The sequence below is a fragment of the Adiantum capillus-veneris genome, chromosome 13 (genome assembly GCF_014529385.1).
Source record: "Adiantum capillus-veneris isolate H3 chromosome 13, ASM1452938v2, whole genome shotgun sequence".
NCBI lineage: Eukaryota > Viridiplantae > Streptophyta > Polypodiopsida > Polypodiales > Pteridaceae > Adiantum > Adiantum capillus-veneris.
In genome coordinates, this window is record NC_140943.1 from 12,163,685 (window position 1) to 12,191,140 (window position 27,456).

Consider the following 27,456-nt stretch of genomic DNA (forward strand, 5'->3'; position numbering starts at 1 on the left):
GCAAGAATTCAATCGCTAATTGCTCTTACTAGTTGGGCTATATGTACATCTTTTAGTAAATGCCAACCCTCTAGAGCTCTTCTTAGCTCCCGTATGAAGCTCTCACGACTACCCTACATGACGTGTTCAAGCAAAGACTCCACACCTAACAAGCTCGTAGGCCCCCCCTTGCATGCTAGAGAGAGGCCAATGTGCTTCATAGGCTGGGTTCAGACGCGGCGGCCGAAGAGAGAGAGAAAGGGGTGTGCCTTTTCCATGGCAACATCTCATTGGCTGGCAAAAAGCAAAGGTATTTCCGGACCCACCATTTCATGCGCGACCCTCTCCCCCTCCCGAAAGCTTGCACATCTTCAGCCACGTAGGAGATTGGTGCAATTCCAGCCATTGATCTGGTGCTGACCACTCAAATTGCTCACCCTCCCTCCGCTTTGTGTGAATTCTATGGGTGGCGGAACAGGAAAATGCACTGCCGTCACCCCCTCTGAACCCACCCATAGTCATTTGATATACCACATGAGTGTTGTTCTTCATAGCCATATGATATTGTCGAAGATCAAGCATGAACAACAAACAAGCTTATTAGCCAAGAAATTTCAACTTTCTTGATTTTGAGGAGTCCATAGGAGGATTTGCTTAGGGCAAAAAAAAGCACAAGGCGTTGTTTACATCACATGCAGAGTGTTAATAGGCTGTAGCCGTTGGGAACAAGAAGCAGCAACGGGAGCTCTAGGGTTTTGACGAGTGTTGCGTTAGGGCGCCATAGCTTGTTCTTTCTCTCCGTTTTGGTTCCCGCTTGTCTGGTAATCCATAACCTTCATCAGAGTTATCAGCAGCAATGCGGGCTACTCGAAATGCAGCAAAGGGAACACCTCCGCCAGCAAAGAAAGCCGGGAAGGCCACCCCTGGCAAAGGAACCCCAAAAGCAGAGAAGAAAGAAGACAATGTTACAGCAGAGAAGGAGGATGGCTCAAAAGCAGAAGCTGTTCCTGTTGTTCAGTTATCAGGTTCAGTAGATGTCGCCATGGCGGACAATAAAGAAGAGAAGCCTCAAGTTGCAGAAAAGGTGGAGGTAGTGAAGGATGCGGAGGAGGAGGAAAACGCTGAAACTGCGGACAAGGAGTCTGACAAGGTTGTTGGGGAGTCAAAGGACACCGTCTCAGATGCACCGAAGGCTATTGAAGAGTCAGAGGACACCTTACTTAAACAGGTTGATACTGAAGCTCCCAAAGTTGTAGAGGAATTGGCTACAGAGAAAGTGGCTCCTCCCAAAGTTGTGGAGGAAGTGGTTCCCAATGTTGTAGAGGAAATGGCTACCGAGAAAGATGTAGGTGATATTGAAAAAGAAGAAGAAGAACACATTGAAGATGTGGGAAATGCGAAGAATGAGGAAGCTGAAGAAGAGGATGAGGAAGACGACGATGATGGAGAAGAGGATGGTGAGGACGATGATGAAGGTGACAATGAGCTGGTTGACCAAAGGCCTGCCACTGAGAGACAGAAACGCAAGAAGCTTGAAGTTTTTGTAGGTGGCTTAGACAAGGAGGCCACGATGGAAGATGTAAGAAGAACGTTTGAGGCTGTTGGTGAGGTACAAGAAGTACGTCTGATGACAAATCCTGAGAGTGGTAAAAATAAGGGGTATGCCTTTGTTCGCTTCGCTACTCCGGAACAAGCCATTAGGGCTGCAACAGAGTTGGACAGAACAAAGGTCACTTCTAAATTTTCGAAAACTACAAGTATTATCTCTCTGTCATATTAAAATGCGATTTCATGATCTGCTGAATGAATTTACCAGATTCGTGAAAAAGAATGTGCTGTTGTACCAAGCGAGGAGAATGACACTCTTTTTGTAGGCAATATCTGCAAGTCTTGGAGCTCAGAGCAAGTATGAAAAGAATATTTATAAACAATATTTGCTGTTTTATCCTGTGACCTGTCTTAGAAGCTGACCTGAGCCCTGACTGTTCCAGATTACAGAGAAGCTAAAGGAGTACGGCGTTGAGGGGATTGATGAGATGGTGGTCGTTGAGGATAATGAAAATGAGGGACATAATCGGGGGCACGCTTTTCTGGAGTTTGTTTCTCATAGTGATGCCATCAAAGCTTTTAAACGCCTCAGTAAACCAGACGCTATTTTTGGTTCTGATAGATCTGCAAAAGTTGCTTGGGCTGAAGGGTCAAGCGAGCCAGATGAGGCCGTAATGGTGAAGGTTGGTTTCTGCATTATTTAGCTTATGAGTCACTGTCAATGGTCCGGATGCAGATGCGTCTCTGTCTTCATGCAGGTCAAGTCTGTATTTGTAAGTGGGCTGCCTGAAGAGTGGGATGATGGAAACATCAGAGAGCATTTTGGCAAGTACGGAAACATAGAGCGTATAGTCTTGGCCAAAAACATTGCTAAGTCGAAAAGAACGGATTATGCTTTCGCTAACTTTGCTACACGAGATGCAGCTGTAGCTGCTATTGAGGCTCTCAATAATATTGAGCTCACAGATGGTGACAATAAGGTGGGTTGCCTGCTTGTTAGCTGTATGCAGTGTAACCTTAGCTATGTTATTTGTAGTTTCCTGATGGATTGCTTGCGACCAGGTGAAGCTGAAGGTAGAGCTAGCAAAACCTACACCAAGGAAGAAACGGATGAGAGGGTATCGAGGGTCATACCCTGTTGGTGGCCGCCCCTCAAAGCAGAAAAAAGGTGATCTTATCGGAAGACTTGTTCCATTTGGATGAAAAGCTGAAATCTCAATGTTTCTTTTATTTTGCTACATTGTATGTTTCATAGCAGGTGATGGGCGAGGTGATCGAAAGAAGGGTGAAGCCCGCCGAGGTGATCAAAGGAGGGGTGAAGGTGGTCGCTCAGAGAAAAGGAGGGGTGAAGGCAGTCGAGGCATATCTGAGGGTGGTCGTGGGGCACGTGTGGGCTCGGAGAAGAACTCGCGGGGCACAAAACGGAAGGGCCAAGATGACAGACCTTTGCCAGAAGAAAGGTCACGAGACCGGCATAATCGTGGATCTAGGAATTTCAGGGCTGGTAAGTAAGGACTTGATCTGCCTTGCGAAGTAAATTGCAATGGTTTTTGGTCTTGGGTTTTAGAGTGTGTGAGATGATGTATGCGGCTTGATTTCGATGTCATTCGTTGCAGGAAGGGTAGGCTCTTCTTCTAGGCAAGGGCGAAACAGCACTTATGATGATGAAGATTACATGCCGCTGGGGGCACGAATTTCGCCTGGTTATGCTCCTGCAAGAGGTTATACTGGTCGACCATCTCGAGAAGTTGCTTATCCTCTAAGGGCTGAGAGGGGCGTTCCATACTCTGGCCTTGGTGCAAAGCGCACATATTCCGCAGTGGTAGGCTCACAATGTTTGCTAGGGTAGTGTTTGGCGTGTCGTTTCCATTACTCGAGGAATTAAATTTTAAGCTGTGGGTGATCCCTTAGGATGAGGAAGCTGCGTATTATGGATCTGGGCCCAGGAGCTATCCCAGAGCGCGTGTAGAGTATGGTGATCCTACTATCTATTCGGATCCTTTACGGTACTATGATTACTTTGAAGCATGTGACTATGGCACTGTTTTACTCACCAGACTAACAGAACTCTTTATCATGAATAGGGCTGCATCTTTGGGACACGCGTCGTTAGGGCATGTCTTGCCTAGAGGTTTGTATTGCTCATCAGTGTTCAGATCAATGTTCAGAATAATGTTTGGAGTTGTGATTGTTTAAAGTTACCACGATTCAGGAGGTCATGGCTATTCATCCGTCTTACCAGGAGCGGCTGATTACAGTGGATATGCTCCTGCTAGTGCTGCAGATGTATGCTAATTGATTGGTCCTTCTTAGTTTTATTGTTAGTTATTCATACAACACAAATGGTCCAATAATTGTTTATGCTGGCAGCCACGAGGAGCAGCTTATCCTCCTGCGTACTACGGAAGTCGTGGAGGATCTGGTGCCTACTACTGAGCTTTATAAGGTTTCTAGCTGAACAAATTGATGAAATTTTTCTTATTTTCCAAGTCCTTTAGATCATGTGCTTGACACAGAAGATGTGCTGGTTGCAGGTCCTACTTCGCTGTAAATGCCAGATTATGTTAGATTATCAAAATGGGCACCAAAATGCTTCTGAGGCGACTATGGAGAAAGAGAGAGATGGTGGGTGCTCAGACGAGGCCTGAATTGCAATTGCAACCGCCCCAAAGTCATATAAAGCTCTTAAAGTTGTTGTCTTGTCTCCACATGCATTACATTTGTTCTTCTGGCAGTCACAGATGGCTTGCTCCAGCAAGAAAAGGGAAGTGTTGGAAAGAGACTTGGTTTCCGCCTACACTCTGGAGTTTCCCCATGGTTACTAAATGTATCTTTTACAAAAAAATTGTGCGCTTAAGAAGAAGACTTCCAAAGTCTGTGGGTTAGCAGTTTCTGTAGCTGCCTTGTTATCTTCGTTCCATTTTCAAATGTAATACGTAGCGTAAAAAGTGTTTTCATGTTCTTTAAGTATTGTTGAGCTGTGCTTTCAGCCGATCTTTTGTGTCCAGTTTCTTGTATACTTGAGAGAGGAACTTTTTTAGTTATTTGCTTTCTTGAGTGATTTGTAGGCTAGCAGCAACTTTCCATCTCTTTTTTTGGAAAAGAACCATGGAAGGTTTTTGGCTTTGAATTGTTCAAGACGATGTGCTGGTATTGGGTATTTGTAATGCTTCTTGCAACTCATATTTTGTGTATTGAATGGGCCCCGTCGCCAAGGCATTATGAATTGTCACCTATTTTTGCTGTGATGTGGGGGGATGGTGAGGAATGTAGGCTGTGGTAGAAATGGACCTTTTGAAATTCTTAAGACTGGGTCTCATATCTGGAATGTTCTGGGGTATCTTCTTCTTTCTTGCCCAGTATTGGTCTAGATTTTTGAGCTTACTGGTAGGTGATGCATTCTTTCCCAAGAACTCGAAAGTAGCATGATACGTTTTCTCCTTTTAGAAGAAACTTAAGAATGTGTTGCCTTTGTTTTGCTTTTGGTCGTTATTTTGCTCGCCGTTGAAGTGAAATATGTGATTGAGAATGGCAGCTATCTGCATGTGGCCTTAGTCAAGGACTTGCGTCTTTGGTTCAGGCTTCGACATTTCTTTTTGCCATTGCATGCTACAGACTACATAGAGTGTGGGATCTCTCTCTCTCTCTCTCCCTCTCTCTCTCTCGTCGGATAGATCCTTTAAGTCCCTTGGGATAGTTTTTTACACGTTAAAACATTCGTCTTCTTCTTCTCCTCTCTGTGAGTGCTATGAGGTTAATGTTGTCTCTGTAGTTACTGTTAGAGTGCTACTATGCCTAACATGGAAACTTATTATGTATTTTTTGAAAAGATTCCATTGGGTGAATAGTCCACTTCAATTATCAATAGCAGTGGGCCTAAGCACTTATTTTCTATTCAAAGTAAAATAAGTGCTTAGATTATGTGAGACTCTTTAGTTTTTGAAATAATATCGAAGGTGAATAACTTTTGTACTTGTGACATTTGAAGTAATATTGAAGGCGAATAACTTTTGCAGTGCATTTGCAAATGCTTAGTATATAAGTCTACTCTTGACACCAATCCCCCTTGTGTCTACTGCTCTTCCTAAAACCATTGTTGCCAGCTTCTTCGTAAAGCAATGATCAGTATTGCAAATACTTTGGTCTGTTTCAAGTGAAAGCAGAGAGAAAAATGACACGATACTTGTAGGGAATAGATATTGGTCCCGAACCATGGATGTGTGGGGCTGCAAACCTCTCAGTCGCATACCTTACTTCAATTGCCAAGCAAGTTGTAGTAGAATGACAAACGGTTGCAAGTTTCGCTAGATAATAAATCAAATTACACAGTTTCTCCAAAGAACAGAAAATGAGTACTCCTTAGGGGGATATCACTCACAGCCAATGTTACTTGACAGTAAAGAAGATTTAAACAGAGCTTTTCCTCCCACTCATGACCATATATGAAACTAAAATGAAGGCTATGAACTCTATCCCGGAACATCCATCAACAGCAAAGCTTAACCGATAACACCAAAAACTTTGTGACAGCTAGGACTCGGCGATTTTCGTTTTGGGCTGTCACTGTTCTTTCAAGCGGATTGTAGGAGCATGTTGACCATATTTCTCAGGTTCTATTTGTTCTTTCAAGCGGACAGTAGATGAGTGACTAGGATCTTTTGCCCCTTGAGCCTGGACCTTGACGGAGCAAGGAAAAATAGGCATTGAAATTAGCCTGCGAGACATGTAAATTACACAACATAGAAATGGATTATTACTTCCAATCAGGTAATTTTTTTCCCTTTGAGGTAATTGGGTAGTGATAGAATATTAGTTAGACTTGAATCGCTAAAGTCCAAGGTTACACAAATAATTGTTGTGTGGTATTGTCTCTCATGTTTGTGATATTTTGGTGAAGGGGATAAAAGAAAATCAAATTATGGATGTTGGCTTTGCTAGACATAAAGTGAGGGTCTAAGCTTATGTTAAGGGTTATGAATATTAAGTTGCATATGCAAATGCTTAGTTTAATAATCATAGAAACTAAGAGAACCCCACTTGCAGAACCAACATAAACCTTCAAGTAGGTTAGTAGAGGGTAGGTCCATTCTATTTTAGCTCTTAAATCTTGCAACTTCCATACATTCCTGAGAATCACATTTGATCAAATCTAGTTTGAAAGAGTCTTAGATAGAACACTACTAAGGATGTGAAAAGGAAGAAGCCTAAGAAGAAAAGTCCATAAACGTGCACACACTTTCACTTGATGAGGCACATCCACCTACCGAAGGAGGAGGGCGACGTCTATACAAGTATTCACATTGAAAGACATGGCAAGTACTATTAACAAGAGGTTGGATTCATTACCCCATACAAAAATTAAAATAGGCATGATATGTATGGAAGTATGACGTTATAGGCAATTTTGGAATGCACTCATGAGGAAGCTACCACTAGTTGTCAATCAGAACATGGGAATTATGCACACCTTGCAATAATGCATTATTTGAAAATTGATAATACTTTACAAAGAGCCAGACAAGATTTAACATGTAATATTTGTATGTAGAAGATAATCTAATAATTAAACTTGATCAAAGGCTTCTATGGGCTATTTTCAACATGGGGTGCATCCCTCATTGAGTTCTCCAATATCCGTTGCTTCATTACGCCAAACAAAATGAAGAACCTCAAGGAGTAAATATGAAATCCAACAAAAACTCTCAGATTTTGAATAGATTGGCATCCTCCACCACTACAAGGATAACCAATAATCAACGACCTCCAAGTTACCACTTCCCATTGTTGGGTTCAAGCCCATCTATTGGGTGGAAATAGTCCCTTAGGTAGGAACACATACACACCATTCCTTTTTAGGTGCATGCATGCAACAACTCTTGTGGTTAGTCTATATATGTAAAACCTTCTTGAATACAAGTGTATACTATTCTTTTCAACTCTATACTCTCTTCCTTCATCAATGGATATCTTGCATCTCCACCCACCATAGCTCCAGCCTCCAAAAATTGGTATCGAAGCATAACAATCCTCTCATAACGTTGTACTTCTCTACTCTAGCTCTATCGCAAAATGCTATGCATGAATGAGTGTCTGGTTGGACCCGGACCAAAACTTCGACCAACACATAATCAACCATGGATAAGCTTGTTGTGATTTCCCTGGGATGTGGATAAAATCACGTAACTACATCATCCCGTGGTTCGTCGTCTACAGCCGGCTACAAGCAAAACATAGAGTATTGCTACTAACAAGCTTTCCATGAAAGCGTTGCATAATTATTTCATATTGTAAGGTTTTTCCAACCCACAACTTGGCCTCTCCTTCACCTACCCGGTGGTTCTTACCCAAAAGTCAAACAGTAGTGTGATGATTTGAGCATATATCCAAATTCATCACAAGTTCAACATTCCAAGAAGTTTTTTGTAGAATTTTTGCAACATCAAATTTTGTACATTCAATTTTTCATCAAACATGGCTTCCAAGTTTGACAAATTCGACGAGTCCAGATTTCATACATAGCAAATCAAGGTCAAGGGATACCTCATGCGAAAAAATCTTTGGAGCATCGTCAAGCCTCTTTCAACAAATGAAGCAAGAACAACGGATGCAATAATTTAAGCTTTATCCGTTCGAAAAACAAAAGAAAAACGAACAAGTCCTTGGTACTATTTTGACTTCTCTTGAGATGATTTTATTCATTATTTAGATGATGTCAAATCTGAACGAAGCCTAGATAGCATTAGAAACTCTATTTGGTGCCAAAGTCAAATATCTTAAATTGAGCTTGAAGATGGAATTGTATTCTTTAACCATGTGCACTTATGAAAATATAGCAACACTAGTCAACAGGTTGTTGGGAAGCGTGCGCTACCCTAATCACCAATCGTGTAGCATCAAGCTGTGGTGGATGTAGCCTTAGCTTAGCCATGGTGTTAGAGTTAGAGTTAGACTGGTTAGGATTAAGTTTAGGCTATGCAAAGAGCAAGAGCGTTAGGGTAGAATATAGATACAATGAAGTAAACTCAAAGTGCAATTGATAGATTAGAGAATAGCCTCTAATGTAGCTTAGTGCTTTTCAATCATTAGCTAGAGAGGTTTCATTCTCTTGCTATTGGACCATCTAATCATTTATCTCTTTGTAGGTGGCTAGAGGGCATTCCCATATGGTGGCACAAGTTACGCTTACCCTAACAATCTCCCCTTACGTCACACTTGGGGTTTACAAGGATTTCATATGGTTTTTGTCATGTCATGGTGTACTCCTAGGCTAACATGACTCATCTACCTGATACATCATGGTGGTTCTCACTGGATTTAAAACTTCACGGTTCTCAATCAGATACATAGTGGTGATTCTTAGCGGATTCAATGACCATGGTTCAATGTCCTATGATACATCATAGCGGTCCTCTATTGGATTCATCGTTATGGTTCACAAGTGGGACTTAGTAGGTTCACTAGTAGTCTTAGGTAGTACAAATTCATTGATTTATTCATTCATGTGTGAAGAGGTAGTCATGAGTGCCCTCTTCAAAATTGTCTTCATCTTGTTGTTGTCATTGTCGTTTGCTGTTGTTGCAGACTTCATGTCCATGTTTTCATAATTTGTGTTCATCATTTCATGTGTCCAAAATATCGAGGATACAACCTTCTTGACTAACGAAGTAAAACAGACATACATTGCAAATATGGAGCTCATCATGTGTGTTGGGAAGGTCTTACCATATTTTATGGCAGTGTGTAGTTCTGTGCTCATGTGCATAGTGCCTTTGTGCACGTGTAGTTCATACATTTCAAGTGTGAAGCTTGTGTGTGTGCATATGACAATGGATGGTCTTTCTGGATAGTGTATAGAACCCATGCTTGAGTACAAAGTGCTTTTGTGCACACATATAGCATACATGACGATAATTGTGTGCAAACAAGGTTTTAAGGTTTGGTGCCTTATATGAAAAACATTGCTTTACGTAAATTTGTCCCCTTGAATTTTGCCTCTAGATGAGGAGCTTGAAGGAGACACTAGGTGCTTGAATGTGACAATCTTTTAAGCCTTGTGGGAATCAGGCAGGGCTCAAGGATTTTAGGGATGGTAAACCCACGATGGCAAAGAGCCCTTGCTTGGGGCACTGTCGACGGTGAGACTCTGTTGGGAACAGAGGGTTTATTATGCTTATGCAGGTGATGATCAGATTATGCACTAAGAGCTACGAGAGATAGCGATGGTGAGGCCGGGCCGCCGATGAACAATGCGAGCAAATGCTGAGACAAGCAGGTGCGGGTCGAATAGCTATTGACAACGCATTATAAAGTTACGAGGGAGTGCCGAGCTGGAGCCAGGGCAAATAATGGCAGACAGTCGATTGCAAGTGGTCACAAGTAGCAATGGCGATTAGCTCAGCACGGGCAAACGAGGCAAGGCAGTGTAGTGTACATGACCTACGTGTACAAACCCTTAACGAAGGGGCCATGATCCACGACTTTTGGGAAAATTACCAAAATACCCCCTCTAAATTGCGGAAATTCCCAAAATGCCCATCAAATTTCAAACCCCTGCCCCCCCCCCCCCCCCCCCCCCCCCCAATATTTTGTCACAAAATTCCCAAAATGCCCTCCAATTTGTACCCTCGGTCGTGAGATTAAATTTCTTGAAAGATGAAAAGAATTGTAGCTTTTTCATTAGAAGACCGATTGTCTATCAATACAAGATGCTAAAACTAGAATTTGGGTATGTTACGTAGGCTTTGGAGATGAATTTCTTGATTATTTTTAGACATAATTGCCCTTTTTGCGAGGTAATTTGTGACAAATTACATGCTAAGCACTCAAACACGGATCTTAATTGTAAAAAAGGAATAAAGATTAGAAAATCTTAAAAAGTCCGGTTTGAAAACCCACACCTTGTGGGCTTAGTTTAGTGCCTTGTAATACAATGTTTTGATCATTTATAACCAAACCTCTTGCACGTGGTAATGCTTTAAGAAAAGTAGAATGACTTTGAGCTGCAGTTCTCCAGCAATTTTAGAGACTAATGTTGATGCAAATTTAATCAAGCAATTAATTGTACGTACAAAGTCCGAATACAGCGAGTGGAAAGTCATCAGAAATCTCTTGACGAGGCCTTCTCCCACACGTGCTTAATACAATAATTTGAGGCTCAAGTAGAGACGAATTATAAAACCATGCAAATACAATCACTTAATGCAATAAAAAATACAAATGCAATAAAACACACACTAATCACAATATAAATGCAAAGTACGATCTTCTCCTCAACTAATCGCCAAAGGCTAGTCGAGCATGCTCATGCCCAAATGATGATTAGAGAGTGTGATTATTAGAATGCTAATGCAATAAAGGTTAATAGGCCTAGGTGAACCGTCGACTCTAATACCAGTTGTTGGGAAGCGTGTGCTACCCTAATCACCAATCGTAAGCTATGGTGAATGTAGCCTTAGCTTAATTATGGTGTTAAGGTTAGGGTTAGAGTGGTTATGATTAAAGTTAGGGCTATGCCAAGAGCAAGAGCATTAGGGTAGAATGTAGACACAGTGAAGTAAACTAAAATTGCAATTGATAGATAAAAGAATAATGTCTAATATAGGTTTAGTGCTTTACAATCATTGGTTAAAGAGGTTACATCCTCTTTCTATCAGACCATCTCATCATTTATCTCTTCCTAAATGGCTAGAGGGCATTTCCATATGGTGCCACAAGTTGGGCTTACCCTAACACAAGTTATAGAGCATCAGAACCCAACTAGTATATGTTGTAGCTCCAGTATCTGACGAAGATCTTATTGCGGTTTTACTCAATGGTTTACTGATTGAGTTTCATAAAAAAGTGACTATCTTGAAGGAAGAAGATCCTATACCTTCTTTGAATAGTACTGTGAATTCTTTGCAGACAGAGGAGAAAAAAGCATCCCGTGCTACTTCTCATATGGTTCCATCCATAGCATTTGCCATCAACGGATGCACTACTACAACTTCAACAAGGCAATTCGCTAGATCTTGTGCAATTTGTGGACGAAATAATCATCAAACAAAAGATTGCTTCACCAAAAATCCTTGTCATTGTGAAAAATCTAACCATCCTTCTAGCAAGTATTTCAAGAAGAACAAAAACCAAGTAAACTCTGTTGACGGTGATGCTGAAGCAGAAATGGCCATAGCCGAAAGTGATATCCTTTAGTTTTTCTAGCTTCTTTATGCTATCCCAATCAATAAAATCTTGTATGGATATAGACACTGCCACGATGATAAGTGGTAAGACCTCTTTGTTTGTCAGTTTTGGTTGAGTCTTGCTGTCCATCCTGATTGTTGTCTGAAGGAAGTATACACATACCTTGATGTTGTCTGAGGGGTAGGTTCTACTCATATTTCAAGTGGTTTTGTTAGACTCTTCCATGTCAAAAGCATATGACTGTCACAAGCCCTTGTGTTTAACCTTGAGCAAGATATTGTCTCTACAATGAAATTCCCCTCTTCTCTTCTCCTCTCCTCTCTATCTCTCCACTCGCACAAACTATTGATACATCATAAATTTGAAGGTTTTTACGGTGCATTTCTTTAAGTTTCTTACCTTTTACATTTTGAAGGTAAATTCCAAACTTTATAAGTGCAATCACACTACACCTAGTACTTTTGAAGTAATATTAGCTCTAGAGATTCACAACAGGGATAAGGAAGAAAAGTATTATGCAGATTGGGTGCCTACATGCAACATGTGGCAAGAACCATTTACCATCTCTTTTCTAGTTGTTTTTTGTGACATGTGGTGCTAAAGACGAAGGGCTTCAAGTGCGCCCGCTACCTGCAACTTGTGGAAGTGGGTGCAATCCCATAAAACTAGTTAATGAACATCATATCAGATTGCAAAAAAAAACAAGTGATAAAATCACAAGGCCTGCCAAATTAAGGAAACTAATAAAGAACATGAAAGTGAAACAAAAAGCTACTAGGATGGTAATCATATTGATCCATAGAGAAAGTGATTTACAGATAACATCATAAATGTTGACCGCGATGAAGGATTGAAGAGTATCAAAGTGGTGTTTTGATAGGATAAACACAAACATAATGTATGGAATCATGCCAGGCCTGATAAAATTTTCTTCTTGAAATGCAATTTTTCAAGTACCCTTTCATATGCTTTGTGTAATGCAATCAATTTATATAATTTTCCTTATATATTGTTAACTTAAAGATATAAATACAAAAAATGATAGGCAATTTTGAGATTCTAGCATGTCAAATGACATGAGTTTTTTTTAAAACACATATTTTGATAGGTAAAATAGCCCTTGACAAAAAAAAGCGTCAATTTTAAGCTTTCATTTAAGGTTAGATTCCACTTTAGAATCTCTACGACTCTAAGCTTTAAAAAAAAACATAAGCATAGTGAATTGAATTAAAAAAGCACTCTAAGCTTTAAATTCCTATGCTCTACACCCCACTTTAAAAATTCTACATTTTTAAGCTCTAGAGCGCCTTTTACAAATTAAAAAAGAACCCTAAGTTGTAAATCCGACTTTAAAAGCTTTAAAGTTCTAAGTTAGTAAGTCCTAAAACTCTAACGTCTCGGGGTGATCCTCCCCCTACCTGTGGATCCATCTAACATTTTCACTTTCTTTAATTCAAATTTTTACATTCTAATTAAAAAAAATTCTAGTTCCTCATTGGATTAGCTTTAAAATTTCAAAAAAAAAAAAAACTTTAAAGATTAAAACTTTAAAGGATAAATTCCTTCCATAAAGTTTTAACCAACAAAAATGACAACTTTAGTTATTACCTAACCCTTGAAAAAAAAAAAACATTAATTTTAGGCCTTGATATAAAGCTAAATCCCACTTTAAAATCTCTACATCTCTAAGCTTAAAAAAAAAACATAAGCATATTGAATTGAATTAAAAAAGCACTTTTAAGCTCTACACCCTAAGCTTTAGATCCCTATGCTCTACACCCCACTTTAAAAATTCTACATTTTTAAGCTCTAGAGCGCCTTTTACAAATTAAAACTGTAGATTCCTAAGTTGTAAATCTCACTTTAAAAGCTTTAAAGTTCTAAGTTAGTAAGTCCTAAAACTCTAACATTTCGGGGTGACCCTTCCCCTACCTGTGGATCCATGTAACATTTTCACTTTCTTTAATTCAAATTTTTACCTTCTAATAAAAAAAAACTCTAGTTCCTCATTGGATTAACTTTAAAATCTTAAAAAAAAAAAACTTTAAAGATTAAAGCTCTAAAAGATAAATTCCTTCCATAAAGTTTTAACCAACAAAAATGACAACTTCAGATATTACCTAGCCCTTGACAAAAAAAAAAGCGTCAATTTTAAGCTTTGATATGAGACTAGATCCCACTTTAAAATCTCTACATCTCTAAGCTTAAAAAAAAAACATAAGTATAGTAAATTGAATTAAAAAAACACCCTTAAACTCTACACCCTAAGCTTTAGATCCCTATGCTCTACTATTTTAGTCGACAAAAAGAGAAGTGATCTCTATAGCCTTTGCCCTTTGGGCAGGCCAAAAAGGGAACGTATATACGGAAGGAAGCGTAGTTTGCAAGTTGGAAAAACATTCTCAACTTGCCAATAAATGCATGCTCACTACTGTAGGCTTTGCTAGGATTGCCTCCCATCCCAACAAACCCACCAGATGAGCCTCGACATCAAAACCTGTATCTCAAGGGCGAACTTGGACGAACGATCTAACACACTTAGGCTAAGAAAAATCAATTTCCCTAATATCTATCTCTCTCTCTCTCTCTCTCTCTCTCTCTCTCTCACTCTCACACACACACACACACACACACAAAAATAAGAGAATTACACGCATGCATAAGGAGCAGTCCACAGCCCACCAAAAAAAAGGTAGACATTACCAAACCACAACTACTCTCTCTCTCTCTCTCCCCCTCTCTCTCGCGTGAGAAGCTGGCACCCTCACAACGATGAGCTGGACATGGAAGCAAGACAGAGGGCGGGACAAAAAGAATACTTAGTTTTCTTTCTTTCTTGTGCACTTGGGCCCTCGCCTTCTCTTTGTACATATATGTCGGCAGAAAACCAAAGAAAAAAAATTGGGTGTTGACAAATAGGGGGGCTGGGTTTTCCTGTTGACCTGCTGTGTGTAGAAGCCTGTATGTAGAAGACAAAAAATGCCAGAGCAGCAAAGGGGCTATAGCAACACATAAAGCCATGACAAGATGAAGGAAAAGCCTGCCAAAGAGCAGACAGGGGATGGTGATCCTATTGATGAAGCCAATTGTGGCGCTGGCCCAGGGGCGAAAACAGGCCGAGAGCTTGCGGGAGACGCCCACTTCGGTGGCGAAAATGACAAGTTTTGCACCGGTGGTGGTGGTGGTGGCGGCGATGGCAGTGCACTCAAACTTGGGGGCATTGCTACATTTGGAGATGGTGGCCCATGTGCAGTAGATGGCGGCCCACCGTCCTTTCGCTCAAACAGACTCCTTGGGAGAAGCACTTTCTCAATCACAAAAATTGACACTGGCGCCTCTTCAAGCACTGTATCGACTACTGGCGCTGCAACAATGCCTGTGTAAATTGTGAAGACCCCGTCCACGCTGGTCACATTGACCGTAAACTGCCCTGCTCCTCCACTCCGCGGATCAGACGTCGCCACTGTCGGCGCTGCCGGATTCTTGAATTCCTTCAATGTACCCAATGCATAGTATGTGTTCAAGGCATGATACTCCAGCACCAAAATCTTCTGTTGAGCAGTCAGTTTCTGTAGAGAAGCTGCTGGGAGAGCTGCGAAGGCTTCATCTGCCGGGGCAAAAATTGTGATGCCCTCTTTGCTTTCACTGTCTTGAAAGGTCTGGTCGACCCCCGTCGCTTGCAAGAAGGCCACAAAGGTGTTGAAGCGGTTGGCTCGAACAAGGGCATCCGTGATGTTGATCTGAGGAAACGGGGGCGGCGGCGACTGGGCGAGCTCCGGAGGCACCAAGACCTTGTCAATCTGCAAGACACTGATGTTATAGGGGAAGAGAGCGATCGTGGAGATGATAGTGGCATTTGGGGGCACGTCAGGGAACGGCAGGCCGACGCCCACATTGTTGTTGGGCTCAATGGAGAGGCTAACCCAGCCAAGCTCACCCGCCGCACGCCCCGTGGTTTGGTACAGAGTAGTGACAAGCTGACCAGGGGGCCGAGCTCGCATGTCTGGCACATCCATATACTCAAGAAGCACATGATAGCGGAGAGTGTCAGAGATCTGCTGTTGCGGGATGCCACCGCCTTCATATCCGGCAAGAAGCGGGCCTAGTGCATCGTCATTAGGAGCCAGGACTGTGACAGAGGAGCGTACATTGATGTCCTCGGCAATGCCCGTGCGCGAGAGCAGGCGGTTGAAGAGAGAAAAGCCATTGGCGCGCCCAAGAATCCCTGTGATATTCTGCTGGGGATCGATAAAGCCCCAACAACAGGGAATGAAGCACCCAAACCACACTGCAAGCGTCGCTACACACAACAACACAATGCCACCGCCAAAAGGCATTGTTGCTGCTGCTGCTGCGGCTAAAGAAAGCTTGTGTTCAAATCCCGCTTGAAAGACAGCAGCGCAGTCTCTCCTCTCGGTGCCCTCTCTTCTCAAATGTGTGTGTGTGTGTGTGCGCGCGCGAGAGAGAGAGAGAGAGAGAGAGAGAGAGAGGTGTGTGCGTGCGCGCGCGTGTGCGCCTGTGTGTATTTGTGTGTGTGTGTGTGTGAGAGAGAGAGAGAGAGAGAGTTCCAGTACGATATGGGAGGTGGGCGCTTCCACACCCGCCTGGGCAGCAGAGAGACGTTTACACTACTGTGTATGGTAATTAAATAATTCTCACGTTTCTCTCTTTTACACCGTTACTACTAAAGCCCTAACCAAAGGGAAATCATTCATTGCCAGGCTTTAATACCACAGTCATGCTTAAGTTGTGAACTATGCCTTCAAGTGCTTTTGCACGTGGTTTCCAGCTTCATTTGATGACCTTATAGAGTCTTTATGATAAAATTTGTTGGGGTTAAAGAGTCACTATGATCGATTGGCCTTGTTCGGTCGGCCAACACAACCTTATTAGCTCTTTGTTGGCTTGTAGAGAGTGATACATGCGTGGTGTGTATCAAATGTTGTACATATTTTAAGGTATTCTAAGATGCTACTTTTCAATGTTTCTTTCAGTGATGCTTGGCAATAGCAGTTGCACAAGGAAAGACTTTAATAAATCCAAAACCATTGAATTGGCTATCTCAGATTTCCCTGTCTACGGGTGGAATGAGAATGAGAACTGCAACCGCGTGCCAATGTTCTCCCAAATTGCCCTCCAAAACAATTTCGTGAATTGGGGATCTCTATCCGAAACTATCGTCTTAGGCATGCCATGTAACTAAAAAATCTGTGCAATGAATAGTCTTGACTGTCTTCTTTATTGAAATAAATTGAGCTTGCTTGCTAAATCTGTCAATGATTGTCCAAATGCCATCGTGCCCACTTTGAGTTTTGGGAAGATCAAACATGAAGTCCACATCAATGCTTTCCCAAAGGTGGGAGGGAATGGATAATGGTTGTAGAAGTCCTGGTGCCTTATGCCTGTCAAACTTGACTGTTTGACATACCAAACAACTGCGAACAAAGGCATCCACATATTTTTTGAGCCTTGGTCAATATAAGTAACGTTCTACACCCTTCAAGGTGGCATCTATGTCACGGTGGCCCATAAAAGGTGGACAATGGCACTCTGTCAAAACCTTTTCCCTCAAAGGCTGTGTAACACACAACATCGTTTTTCACATCTAATAGTCGTCCCGTATGGAATAGCCTGAAATTGTCTCCCCATTTTGTATCCGAGTAAAATGTCAGCAAAGTCAGGATCAGTGGTGTACTGGTCAACCATATCCTTGAAGCTTCGGTGATGTAACTTGGAAATAGCCAGAACCAAGGGCTTCCAGCACGATGCATCTGCCACTAAGTTCTTATGTCCCTGACATGGACAATCTGAAAATGAAATTGTGACAGGATGTTAGCCCATCACATCTGCTTTTTGAAAGCTGCTTCTGTAACAAGCAGGTAGTGTGTAATAATCAATCTATGCTTATGTAATGCTTGAAAGACCTGTAGCAGATGGTGTGCGTGTTTTGCTTCATTCTTGGAGAAAATTATGATTTTGTCAAAGAAAGTGGCCACAAAAGATCGATACTCTCTAAAACCCTATCCATCATTCGATTAAATGTTGTTGGAGCATTTGTCAGTCCAAAAGGCATAACCAAATATTCATATAAACCAAAGGTTGTCTAGAAAGCTGTCTTGTAGACATCCCTCAGAGAAATTCAGATCTGATGATATCTACTCTTCAATTCAATTTTGCTAAAGCACGAGGATCCTTGTAGTCTATAGAGAATATCATCGATCCTTGGGATAGGGAATCTGTTCTTGATGGTAATTTTATTGAGACCTCTTCTCCAAGATCCCATCTTTCTTTAGTACTAGCAATACCGAAGACCAAAAAGGTGATGTGCTAGGTTGGATGAGACCCTTTTCTAGAAGCTCTTTTACTTGGTTCATTATTTCTTCATTTTGGGCTCGACTACCTCAATAAGGTGGCCGGTTCACTGGTGTACTTCCAGGAATCAAATCAATCGTATGGTCCTCAAGACGAGGTGGAGGTAAGTCGCCTGGTAGGCCTTCTGAGAAACAATCATCATGTGTGTGCAAAAATTCTTATCGTTACTTTTCCAATTCAGGGCTCGGCTAACTCAATAAAGTGGTTGGTTTGGTGGTATACTTCCATGAATCAAATCAATTGTATGGTCCTCAGGATGAGGTGGAGGCAACTCGCCTGGTAGGCCTTCTGAGAAACAATCAGCGTGTGTGTGTAGAAATTCTTGTCGTTCCTTTTCCTTCCGATCATTGTTCATCATTCAGTTCTTTCAAGAAGATCGAGTAAGCAAAAAGATTGGATTTCATTCGTTTGGAAAGACGAAGCCGATACAAGTGGGAAGGACTCGCCCTTCACTTTTACATCAAGTACAATTTTCCAGCCCTTCTCATTCTTCAAAGTAGCTTTCTTGGCCCGATAATCAACCACAGCGTTGTTCTTGTGGAACCAAGGGATTCCTAGGAGGACGTCACACCCTTCCAAAGGCATGATGTAAAAGTTCTCGTGCCCTAAATACCCTCGACAATCCAAACGGAGTTTACCAATGATAGGTGTAATGACAACATCTCGTTCGGGTGTTGCTAGAAATGCCTTTCCCTATGGCCCCATTTTGTCGGGAAAAATTCCAAGGCGAGCCGCCAATTTAGGTGAAATGAAGTTGGCCTTGGCTCCTCCATCAAAGAAGATGAGGGAATATTGGTCTCATAGTTTGCCCCATGTGCAACAAAGTTCTATGCTTTCATCCATCTGATCTGGGTGGGTCCCCATACAATATGGTACCAGTCCTGCTTTCATCTTTCCTTTTCTGCCACATTCTTCGGCTGCTCTAGAACTCTCTGGTATATCTTTTAATTGTCCTCTTTGTGTCTTTTTGGGGCACCTTGCAGAGATGTGTCCTTGTTCTCAACAGTCAAAGAACTTCCCTTCCTTGAAGTATTCTGATATTTTTTTCCTTGGCCAGTCGAGGTCGTGCGTCCTTCTTTTTCTTAGAATTCTTCTTATATTATCATTTGTCAAATCTGCCCAGTCGTTGGTGTCGAAACTTGATCAGTGGGGTAAGTTAGGTTACCCGAATGCATAGCAAATCCTTGCTTAGCATGTCCCATTAGTTGTTGTATGGACTCGAACTTCTGCTGAAGGCAGTAATCTCGCATCTCTTTCGGAAGTCCACATCAAAATCGCTCAATTTGCTACTTAAAAGCGACCTTCTTAAGAAGGGAAAGGTAGAAAAGCATCCAAAAATCTCTCACAATAAGTATCCAAAGTGTCTGCCTTGGACATCCGAAGATGGTTCCCAACGGTAATCACATCTCGTTTGTACTCCTAAGTCAGACAAGGGGAAAAAAAGAGTGACTTGAACTTTAACCACTTTGTTGGGGCTTCTTTCCTTAAGAGAAGAGTGGACCACCACATTCATGCATTTCCTTTCAAAAATGATGTTGCCCTCCTGATTTTGGAGTGCTCTGAGTAGCGCCCTCTAGAGAACGCTATGTGAAATTGTTGAATAAAGGCTAAAGCCTTGGGCGCATCTCGAAACCTTGAAAAGGTTGCAAACTTTAATGCCTGTCCACCCTCCTTGAATTCCTTGGTCTTTTTGTCCTTGTCCTCACAAAAATCATATTGGTTGGCTCTGTAAAAGTGCTTCTTCTTTGAATAAAACATATGGTCATCGGAGTTCGAACTCTCATAAGAGGATGAATCCTAGAAGAAGTGTATGCAGATTTTATATTGATCAAACACCTGCTCCAGTTGTTGATGTCTCTATGCTCCAAAAGCGATGACCTCTACACGTACATAAACATACTCAGCAATACCCTCTCTAGACCCAATTCAAGAAATCACATTTGGTGACTCTGACAACCCCCAACAAGTTCTTTCAACTACATGGTTGTGGGATTACATGATGTTGCTACACCAAATTTTTGTAGCAATTGAGAAGATGTTGCACGGATAGTCGTATTTGTTGTGTCCAATAAAGATAAGATTAGTCTTTTCAAAATCGATAGAAGAGTCATGCACTAATGATTTTGGAAGCGATTACTTTGTGAACCTTCTAGTCAGTCGTGTGATGGTACAGCTTGACTATCCTCCCAATTGGAATATGCATCAGAGTTTGCTTGCAAGGGCCACAAAGGGCATGTCTCTTTCCACTGGAATAGGTGTACCTCTCCCCCTACCAACCCCCTCTTCATCTCTCATCCCTACGCACCGCATAGACAACCCCCCTTGCCCCTACCCCCCCTCCCGTCCTCTCCACCTCGCTCCTACCCACCCCCTCTCGCCCCTATCCTCTCCCTCTCGCCATTATCCACCCCTCACCCTCGCACCTACCCATCCCCACCCCCTAACTCCCTTGCCCCCCCTCTCCTTTATCCTTCGCCCCTACCCACCCCCTAGCCCTCTCTCCCATGCCCCTACCCACTCCTGACCCCTCGTCCCTACCCACCCCCTCCCTTTTTCTCGCCCCTACCCATCACCACCTCTCTCTCTCTCTCTCTCTCTCTCTCTCTCTCTCTCTCTCTCTCACCCACCCTCTAGCCCCTACCTACCCTACCCTCACCCCTACCCACCCCCTCTCACCCCCACACCCTTGTCAGGTTCCTACAGATGCTCCAATTGTGCCTTCCTTGCCAATTCCTCATGGATAATTTTCGAGTCTCCCAATTGCACGCTTACACTCGGTATTTGCAATTGTTTCCATGTATTGGGTCACCTTTGCCTTGTTTAGCGTGCTGAGTAATTTTCTTTCATAGTTTTTAGTGTTTTCTCTCATCGAGATGATGAATGCTCTTGTCACGGGCAATGTGTAGCAAGACTAGAATGTCACTGACACATGACATGCAATTAATTACGGTTGGGTTGGAGTTCATACTAGATGGACTCTCACTTGGGAAGTGAAAAATGGCTGTGATATAGGTGGTGGTCTAGTGGACACCATGGCCAAATCACCACCACCACAATTTGGAGATAGCCTTAGCTGGACTGTGATATTTTGCTAGATGTTGTGGATCTTTATGATGGTATATATGACTCATTGGTTCTAAACATCAGATATAAACATCCACTTTCTATGGTCTAACGTCTTGAGTCTAGCACCGCACATCTACACCCTCCCTGCACGTTGGAGCCTTGACACCCCTGTTGTACCTGTGAGTCCTGGGCTTGGAGCTATGCGTGTTGCTAGCCAAAGTCTATATGGTTAGACTGTCATTCATTTGATCAATAAATCCTATGTAAGACACTTCATAGTGGCATTCTAAAAGAATATTGGAGTGGTTGAAACCATCATATGATCGTTTGCGGGTCTTTGGTTGCAAAGATTTTGTGCATGTACCCAAACATCTTAGAAAGAATCTAGAACCAAATTCTACAAAATGCATTGTCATTGGCTATAGAAAAAGTGATGAGATGGATCATCGCTTGTTGGATCTAGTTTTTCATGAAATTAGCCATAACAGTGATGTAATATTCAATGAGAAGAAAATGCACAAAACTCCTCTCAAAGAAGTTGAGGTGAGGAAGGTTACATTTGAGGATGTTACACTACATATTCATGAATGAAGACAAGAAGTTGTCCATGTGCCACATGGTGAGCAAACTGTACATAATGATGCTCCTAGTAGCTCAGACAATTTATTCCTCATGCACACCCTATTGCGTGAGAAGTTCAACTAGGGTTTCTAGGCCTCCTTAGAGGTTTTTGCCAAGCCTAAACAATATGTTGATTCTTTGGAAAGTTTGTGTGTTGTACAAATATTTTTCAATCTATGAAAAATCCAATGGAGCTTGATAGGAGATAGTGTTGGGTGATTTCTATTATGATGAGGAGGAAATTTCAAGATAGAACTTCCTTTCTCTCACCTTTTCTTATTGTCCTATTTGTGGCTTACGCTTATGCAAAGGTTGGAGGCTCTTCCCATCACTCGTGCCCTAGGTCTCTAACACTCACGTCCTTAGGTGGCCTTTACTTACGCGTACAAGGCAACTCTCCATGTGTGCCTATGAAAACCACATTGCAAGCTCACATCACCCTCATCATCAATGCTTAGTGCTCTTGAAGCATCTGGTCATAAGCTTCTCTAACTCTTTCACACACAACTTAGGCTTTTGTAAACTCATTATAGAGTACTCATAAGTTTTTAATAAGCCTTTTTAGATTCACTAAGGCTCTTAGAACTTCATTCTTAAGAGCGCAATCTCAAGAAGCTAATTATGTCCACACTTGGAGCCTTGAAGGACGGACTTACAATTGACAAGTTCTCAGGGACATGCTTCTCTTTATGGAAGACAAAGATGGAGCTTGTCTTGTGTGTTTCCACACAAGATGAGCCTGAGAACATTCGTTTTGATCCGGTTGATACTCAACTTGGGTTGAAAAAAGCAAAGCAACACTTGAAACCGATAATCTACTTCATCATTTGGATCTTACCAATAGCACAAAGGAGGTTTGGGCATCTCTCAAAGTAAATTTTGGTGGTAATATCAATAATTAGATGAGGATTTCCCACAAGAGCAATACAAGAGAACATATGCTACGAATTGGGTCTTTTTGCTTATAAGGTTATGCCCTTTGGACGGACCAATGCCCCAATCACTTTCCAAAGGCTTATGTGACGTACATTATCTCTGGGATTTTATGGAGATATTCATGGATGACCTTTGCGTGCATTCCCAAGAGTGAAAATATCACATCCACCACTTGATCCTAGTATTTATCCCGTGGCGAAATTACAGAATCTGCTTAAATTCAAAGAAGTGCAAACCCATTGTCAAGCATGACAAATTCTTGGTCATATAATGTCCAAACATGGTATCACCATTGATCTAAATGAACTCTCGATTATTGTGAATCTTTCAAAGCTAGCTAGCCCATGGAATGAGCAAGTCTTCATGGAGCATTGCAGTTACTATTGAATATATATCTATATGTATGCTTAGATAGCTCGCCCTTTGTATCAACAATTGCTAGTCTCCTTTGAGTGGAATTGAGAGTGCAATGTAGCCTTTAACAAGCTCAAATCGATCTAGTCTCTATGCACATCTTGTTCTTGCCTATCTAGAGTCCTTGTATCATCAACAATTGTACTTGTTATCATTAAAGGTCATCTTAGTTTCCACCTGAAAGATTCATCTCTTGTGTCCATAAAATTTTAACAATAGCAAGTAGGAGGCAGATTCTTCACACTTCGCTTCATTATTCTGCCTCTTGGTGCAACAATGTGTTCTAATTACATGTTCTAGCACCTTTACGTACATTTATTCTCCACTTTGCAATTATGTTATTGGCTCTATCATTGTAATATCGTTTATTTTGTACCATGTACCATTGTTCATTTTCTTATTTTAGAAGTTATGAGTGAAAATATTAGTGGTGAAAATCATCCTAAGAAACAATTGTATGGAAAATCGTGTTGCCAATGCTTATTCTCACCTTATTGTTCTAGTTTGTAAATCAAGTAGCAACTTTTTATTGTTTTTGCATGATCATTTCTCACGTCCAAAATTCAAGCGTGATCTATGAGAACTCTACTATGTTTGCCTTTGCCTCTCTACATAGTGCTCCATCTTTGTCTATTCTTTTCTCTTTGGCAACTACTTCCAAGAAATCAACAAATCTTACACCCTTCACTTTATAGTGAACTTTATCTTTCGACTTAATCTTGAAGGTAGCACCTTCCATTATAGGTGTATATTTATCTCTTTGGTTATGATCAACAAAATGAAATTTTTCTTGCTAGCTTTGGATGATTAGAAACACATCTTGAAACACCACATCTATGCACAATCAAAAAATTTAATTATGAGATTAAATCCATCACATGCGTCCCAATATTTGGAAACTTTTTCTTCAATGTTCAAAAGTAAGAAATCTATGTTTTAAAACATTTGTACTTACCTAAGTGGCACATTCTACAAGGTAAAAATCCAATTTCACCAAAACTTCCACAATGTCTATCCTTAATATGTGTAATCCCTCAATCTAGCAGAGCGTAAGGTTCTATCCAATGATCCATAAACATGTTACCATATACATGTGGTAGTGATGTGTGTGAACACACTAGGACCACAAAGGCATTTTTTCCCTCTTTAGGAGGTTTTTTCCCCCGAGCATTGTATATACGCCCATCACTCTAGGGCTATCTATCTTTCCATTGCACACTAAGTAACACACTCTCTATTGTGTGCCTTGAGCTTCCTTCGTCTTCTCCAAGCTGTGTGCGTTTCACTGCAACCCTAATTCCAACAATTGGTATCAGAGCAGGTTACGTCCTCCCGGGCTTAGTCGTCAGCTGCTCCAGCACACGCCTGCTCACTTTCTCCAATTACAGTGAGTTTGGTGAGCGTTCGCGTAGGTCGACAAATATTTTTGATTCGGGCTCATTTCGGCCTCCGTTTCCACTACAGACAAGTCTGCACAGGCAATTTTGTCATTTTGTGCAGAATTTCTGTTAGTGCCGTTTTTTGCATAACAGGTGCCTTACAGTCTTCTACGGTTTGTGCTATATAGCACGTGTTGTTCCCGCTCCGTTTCTCCTATTTTCGAGTAGTTTTCACATCAAGTGCAGCATTTACCATGGCTGACAACAACAACACAGATGTGTGTTCGAGATGTTTGCTGCTAAGGATAGGTTGGATGGGGACAATTACCCTATGTGGGCTTATATGATGCAACACGTTCTTGTGTCAAAGGGCGTTTGGAACATTGTGCAGGGCATTGATGTACGTCCTGTTCTGAGGATGTAGGCGATATTGAGGATGTTGCAGGCCTTGCTGCAAGGATTGCTGCTATTAGAGTTGTTTTACCTATGGAAGAACAAGCTCGTGGAGATGTAAAGGATGCGCAAGCTCATACATTGATTGCGTTGTTTGTGAAGCGCACCATTGTTCCTCACATCCGTTCAGCAAAATCTGCAAAACAGGCTTGGGATATTTTGGCTGGTCTTTATGAAAGTCGCAATGAGGCCAAAATTGCTTTGCTACGTAAAGAGCTGGAGTCGAAGATAATGCATGAGAAAGATGATATGGACACTTTCCTTGCTAGTGTCAAGTGTTGGAATTAGGGTTGCAGAGAAACACACACAGCTTGGAGAAGACGAAGGAAGCTCAAGGCACACAATAGAGAGTGTGTTACTTAGTGCGCAATGGAAAGATAGATAGCCCTAGAGTGATGGGCGTATATACAATGCACGGGGGAAAAAACCTCCTAAAGAGGGAAAAAATGCCCCGGCGGTCCTAGTGTGTTCACACACATCACTACCACATGTATATGGTAACAAATCCCCCCTGGAGTGATGCGGTGAACGAGAGCTGGCACATGAGTAAAGGGAAGTGCCATGCCCTGAGGACAGGATCAGTCCACAAAGGGGAGTAAGCCCAAAGCTTTGCGGAAAGCTTCAAGCTTCTCACGAGACAATGCCTTTGTGAAAAGATCTGCAAGGTTGTCCTGTGTTGGCACATAAGCCAAGCTGATCTCTCCTGCTGAGAGCCTCTCCCTGACATAGTGGTAATGCACCTCAATGTGCTTTGTGCGAGCATGAAAAACTGGGTTCCTCGCAACTGCCAATGCGCTCTGACTGTCAGTGTAGATAGTGTTGGCAGTGTCCTGTCCAACACCCAAGTCAGCCATAAGGCGTCTGAGCCATACACACTCAACCGTAGCTGTGAAGACTGCCCTGTACTCAGCCTCACAACTCGAAGTGGCCACAGTAGGTTGCTTCTTGCTCAACCATGATATACATGAACTGCCAAGCATGAAACAAAAACCACTTGTGGACACTCGCGTGTCAAAACAACCAGCCCAATCTGAGTCCGAAAAAGCATGTAAGTCTGGCGGCAATGATCCCCCCTTGGGATAAAACAAGCCAAGATGTAAAGTGCCACTAAGGTAGCGGAAAATCCTCTTGACAGCCTGCCAATGCTTAGACCCTGGGCTATGCATAAATCTGCTGACCTGCGAGACTGCAAACTGAATATCTGGCCTCGTGTTGCATACATAAATGAGGCAGCCAACAGCAGTTTGGTAAAGAGTGACATCAGCAGGATCGCCAGCATCATGTAGACTCAACTTCAAACCTGTTTCCATGGGAGTGGCAATAGGTTTGCAATCCTCAAGTCCAAACTTACATAGCAATGTCTCTATGTAACTTTTCTGACACAAGGCAATACCACCATCACACTGCTTAAACTGTATACCCAAGTAATGATGCAACAGCCCCAAATCTTTCATCTTGAAAGTAGCATTCAAATCAGCCTTAAATTCAGCAATATGTCTCTCATTTGGTCCAGTGATCAGCAAATCATCAACATAAAGAACCACAATGAGAAATACATCATCCTCACGCTTTACATACAATGTGCTTTCTGTTGGACTGTTACGAAAGCCTCGTTTAACCAAATGAGTGTCAGCTTTCTCATACCAAGCACGAGGAGATTGCTTCAACCCATACAAAGCCTTCTTACATTTGCACACTTTGTCCTCTTGTCCTTTTATGACAAAACCGCGAGGCTGCGTTACATAAACTTCCTCAAATATGTCACCATTCAAGAAAGCAGTAACAATGTCTGATTGATGTACATCTTAACCAAAATGAGCTGCCAATGCACATAGAAAACGCACAGTAGTCATACGACAAGTGGGAGCAAAAGTCTCTTCATAATCTATGCCTTTTTGTTGTGCATAACCCTTTGCAACAAGTCGAGCCTTATGGCGATCGATCTCACCATCCGGCTTGCGTTTCAACTTGTAAACCCACTTCGTACCAATGGCCTTTTTGCCAGGAGGCAAATCACATAAAGTCCATGTGTCATTCTCTAGAAGTGCATCATATTCTGATTTCATGGCAGCAATCCAATTTTCTGAATTCTGTGCTTCATCAAAAGACAGAGGCTCCTCAACATCATGTAAACTAGACACAGCCAAAGCATAACAATCTGATGCATAAGATGCATGGCGAGAGCCTGAACGAGTACGACTAGATAAAGGTGCATCCAATTTACTGTCACGCAAAGTGTGCACCAGCCATTTTGGCATACCTCTAGCCTGCTCATTTTCAGCCCTTTCCTCATCAAGTACATCATGTACATCTGCATCAGTAATAGGCTGTTCTAAAACATTTTCAGAAACCCCCATAGGCTGTACATTTGCCTCATTGGAACTTACATTCGTATTTCCACCACTGAAAAGAGGCAACAAAGTGTCATAAATGTCCTGTGAGCTTACATTACTGTCTCTAGTACATGACAGCAAGGGTTGAACAGAATCTTCCACAAACACTACAT

The 27,456-nt window shown here is 41.9% G+C and overlaps 2 protein-coding genes across 2 annotated transcripts; one reads left to right on the forward strand and one right to left on the reverse strand.

Annotated features, from left to right (window-relative positions):
- Positions 1-643: 643 nt before the first annotated feature.
- On the forward strand, positions 644-4,521 carry LOC147443606 (uncharacterized). Its single transcript, XM_086526416.1, has 13 exons — positions 644-1,708; positions 1,796-1,885; positions 1,971-2,210; positions 2,286-2,507; positions 2,590-2,695; positions 2,786-3,031; positions 3,144-3,349; positions 3,439-3,533; positions 3,612-3,658; positions 3,740-3,759; positions 3,804-3,813; positions 3,898-3,973; positions 4,062-4,521. Exons 1-13 carry the CDS (start codon positions 836-838, stop codon positions 4,093-4,095), a joined length of 2,265 nt encoding a protein of 754 aa, XP_086382542.1. The 5' UTR covers positions 644-835; the 3' UTR covers positions 4,096-4,521.
- Positions 4,522-14,510: 9,989 nt separating this feature from the next.
- On the reverse strand, positions 14,511-17,509 carry LOC147443607 (fasciclin-like arabinogalactan protein 4). The gene has a single exon (XM_086526418.1). It carries the CDS (start codon positions 16,044-16,046, stop codon positions 14,709-14,711), a length of 1,338 nt encoding a protein of 445 aa, XP_086382544.1. The 5' UTR covers positions 16,047-17,509; the 3' UTR covers positions 14,511-14,708.
- Between the last annotated feature and the right edge of the window lie 9,947 nt (positions 17,510-27,456).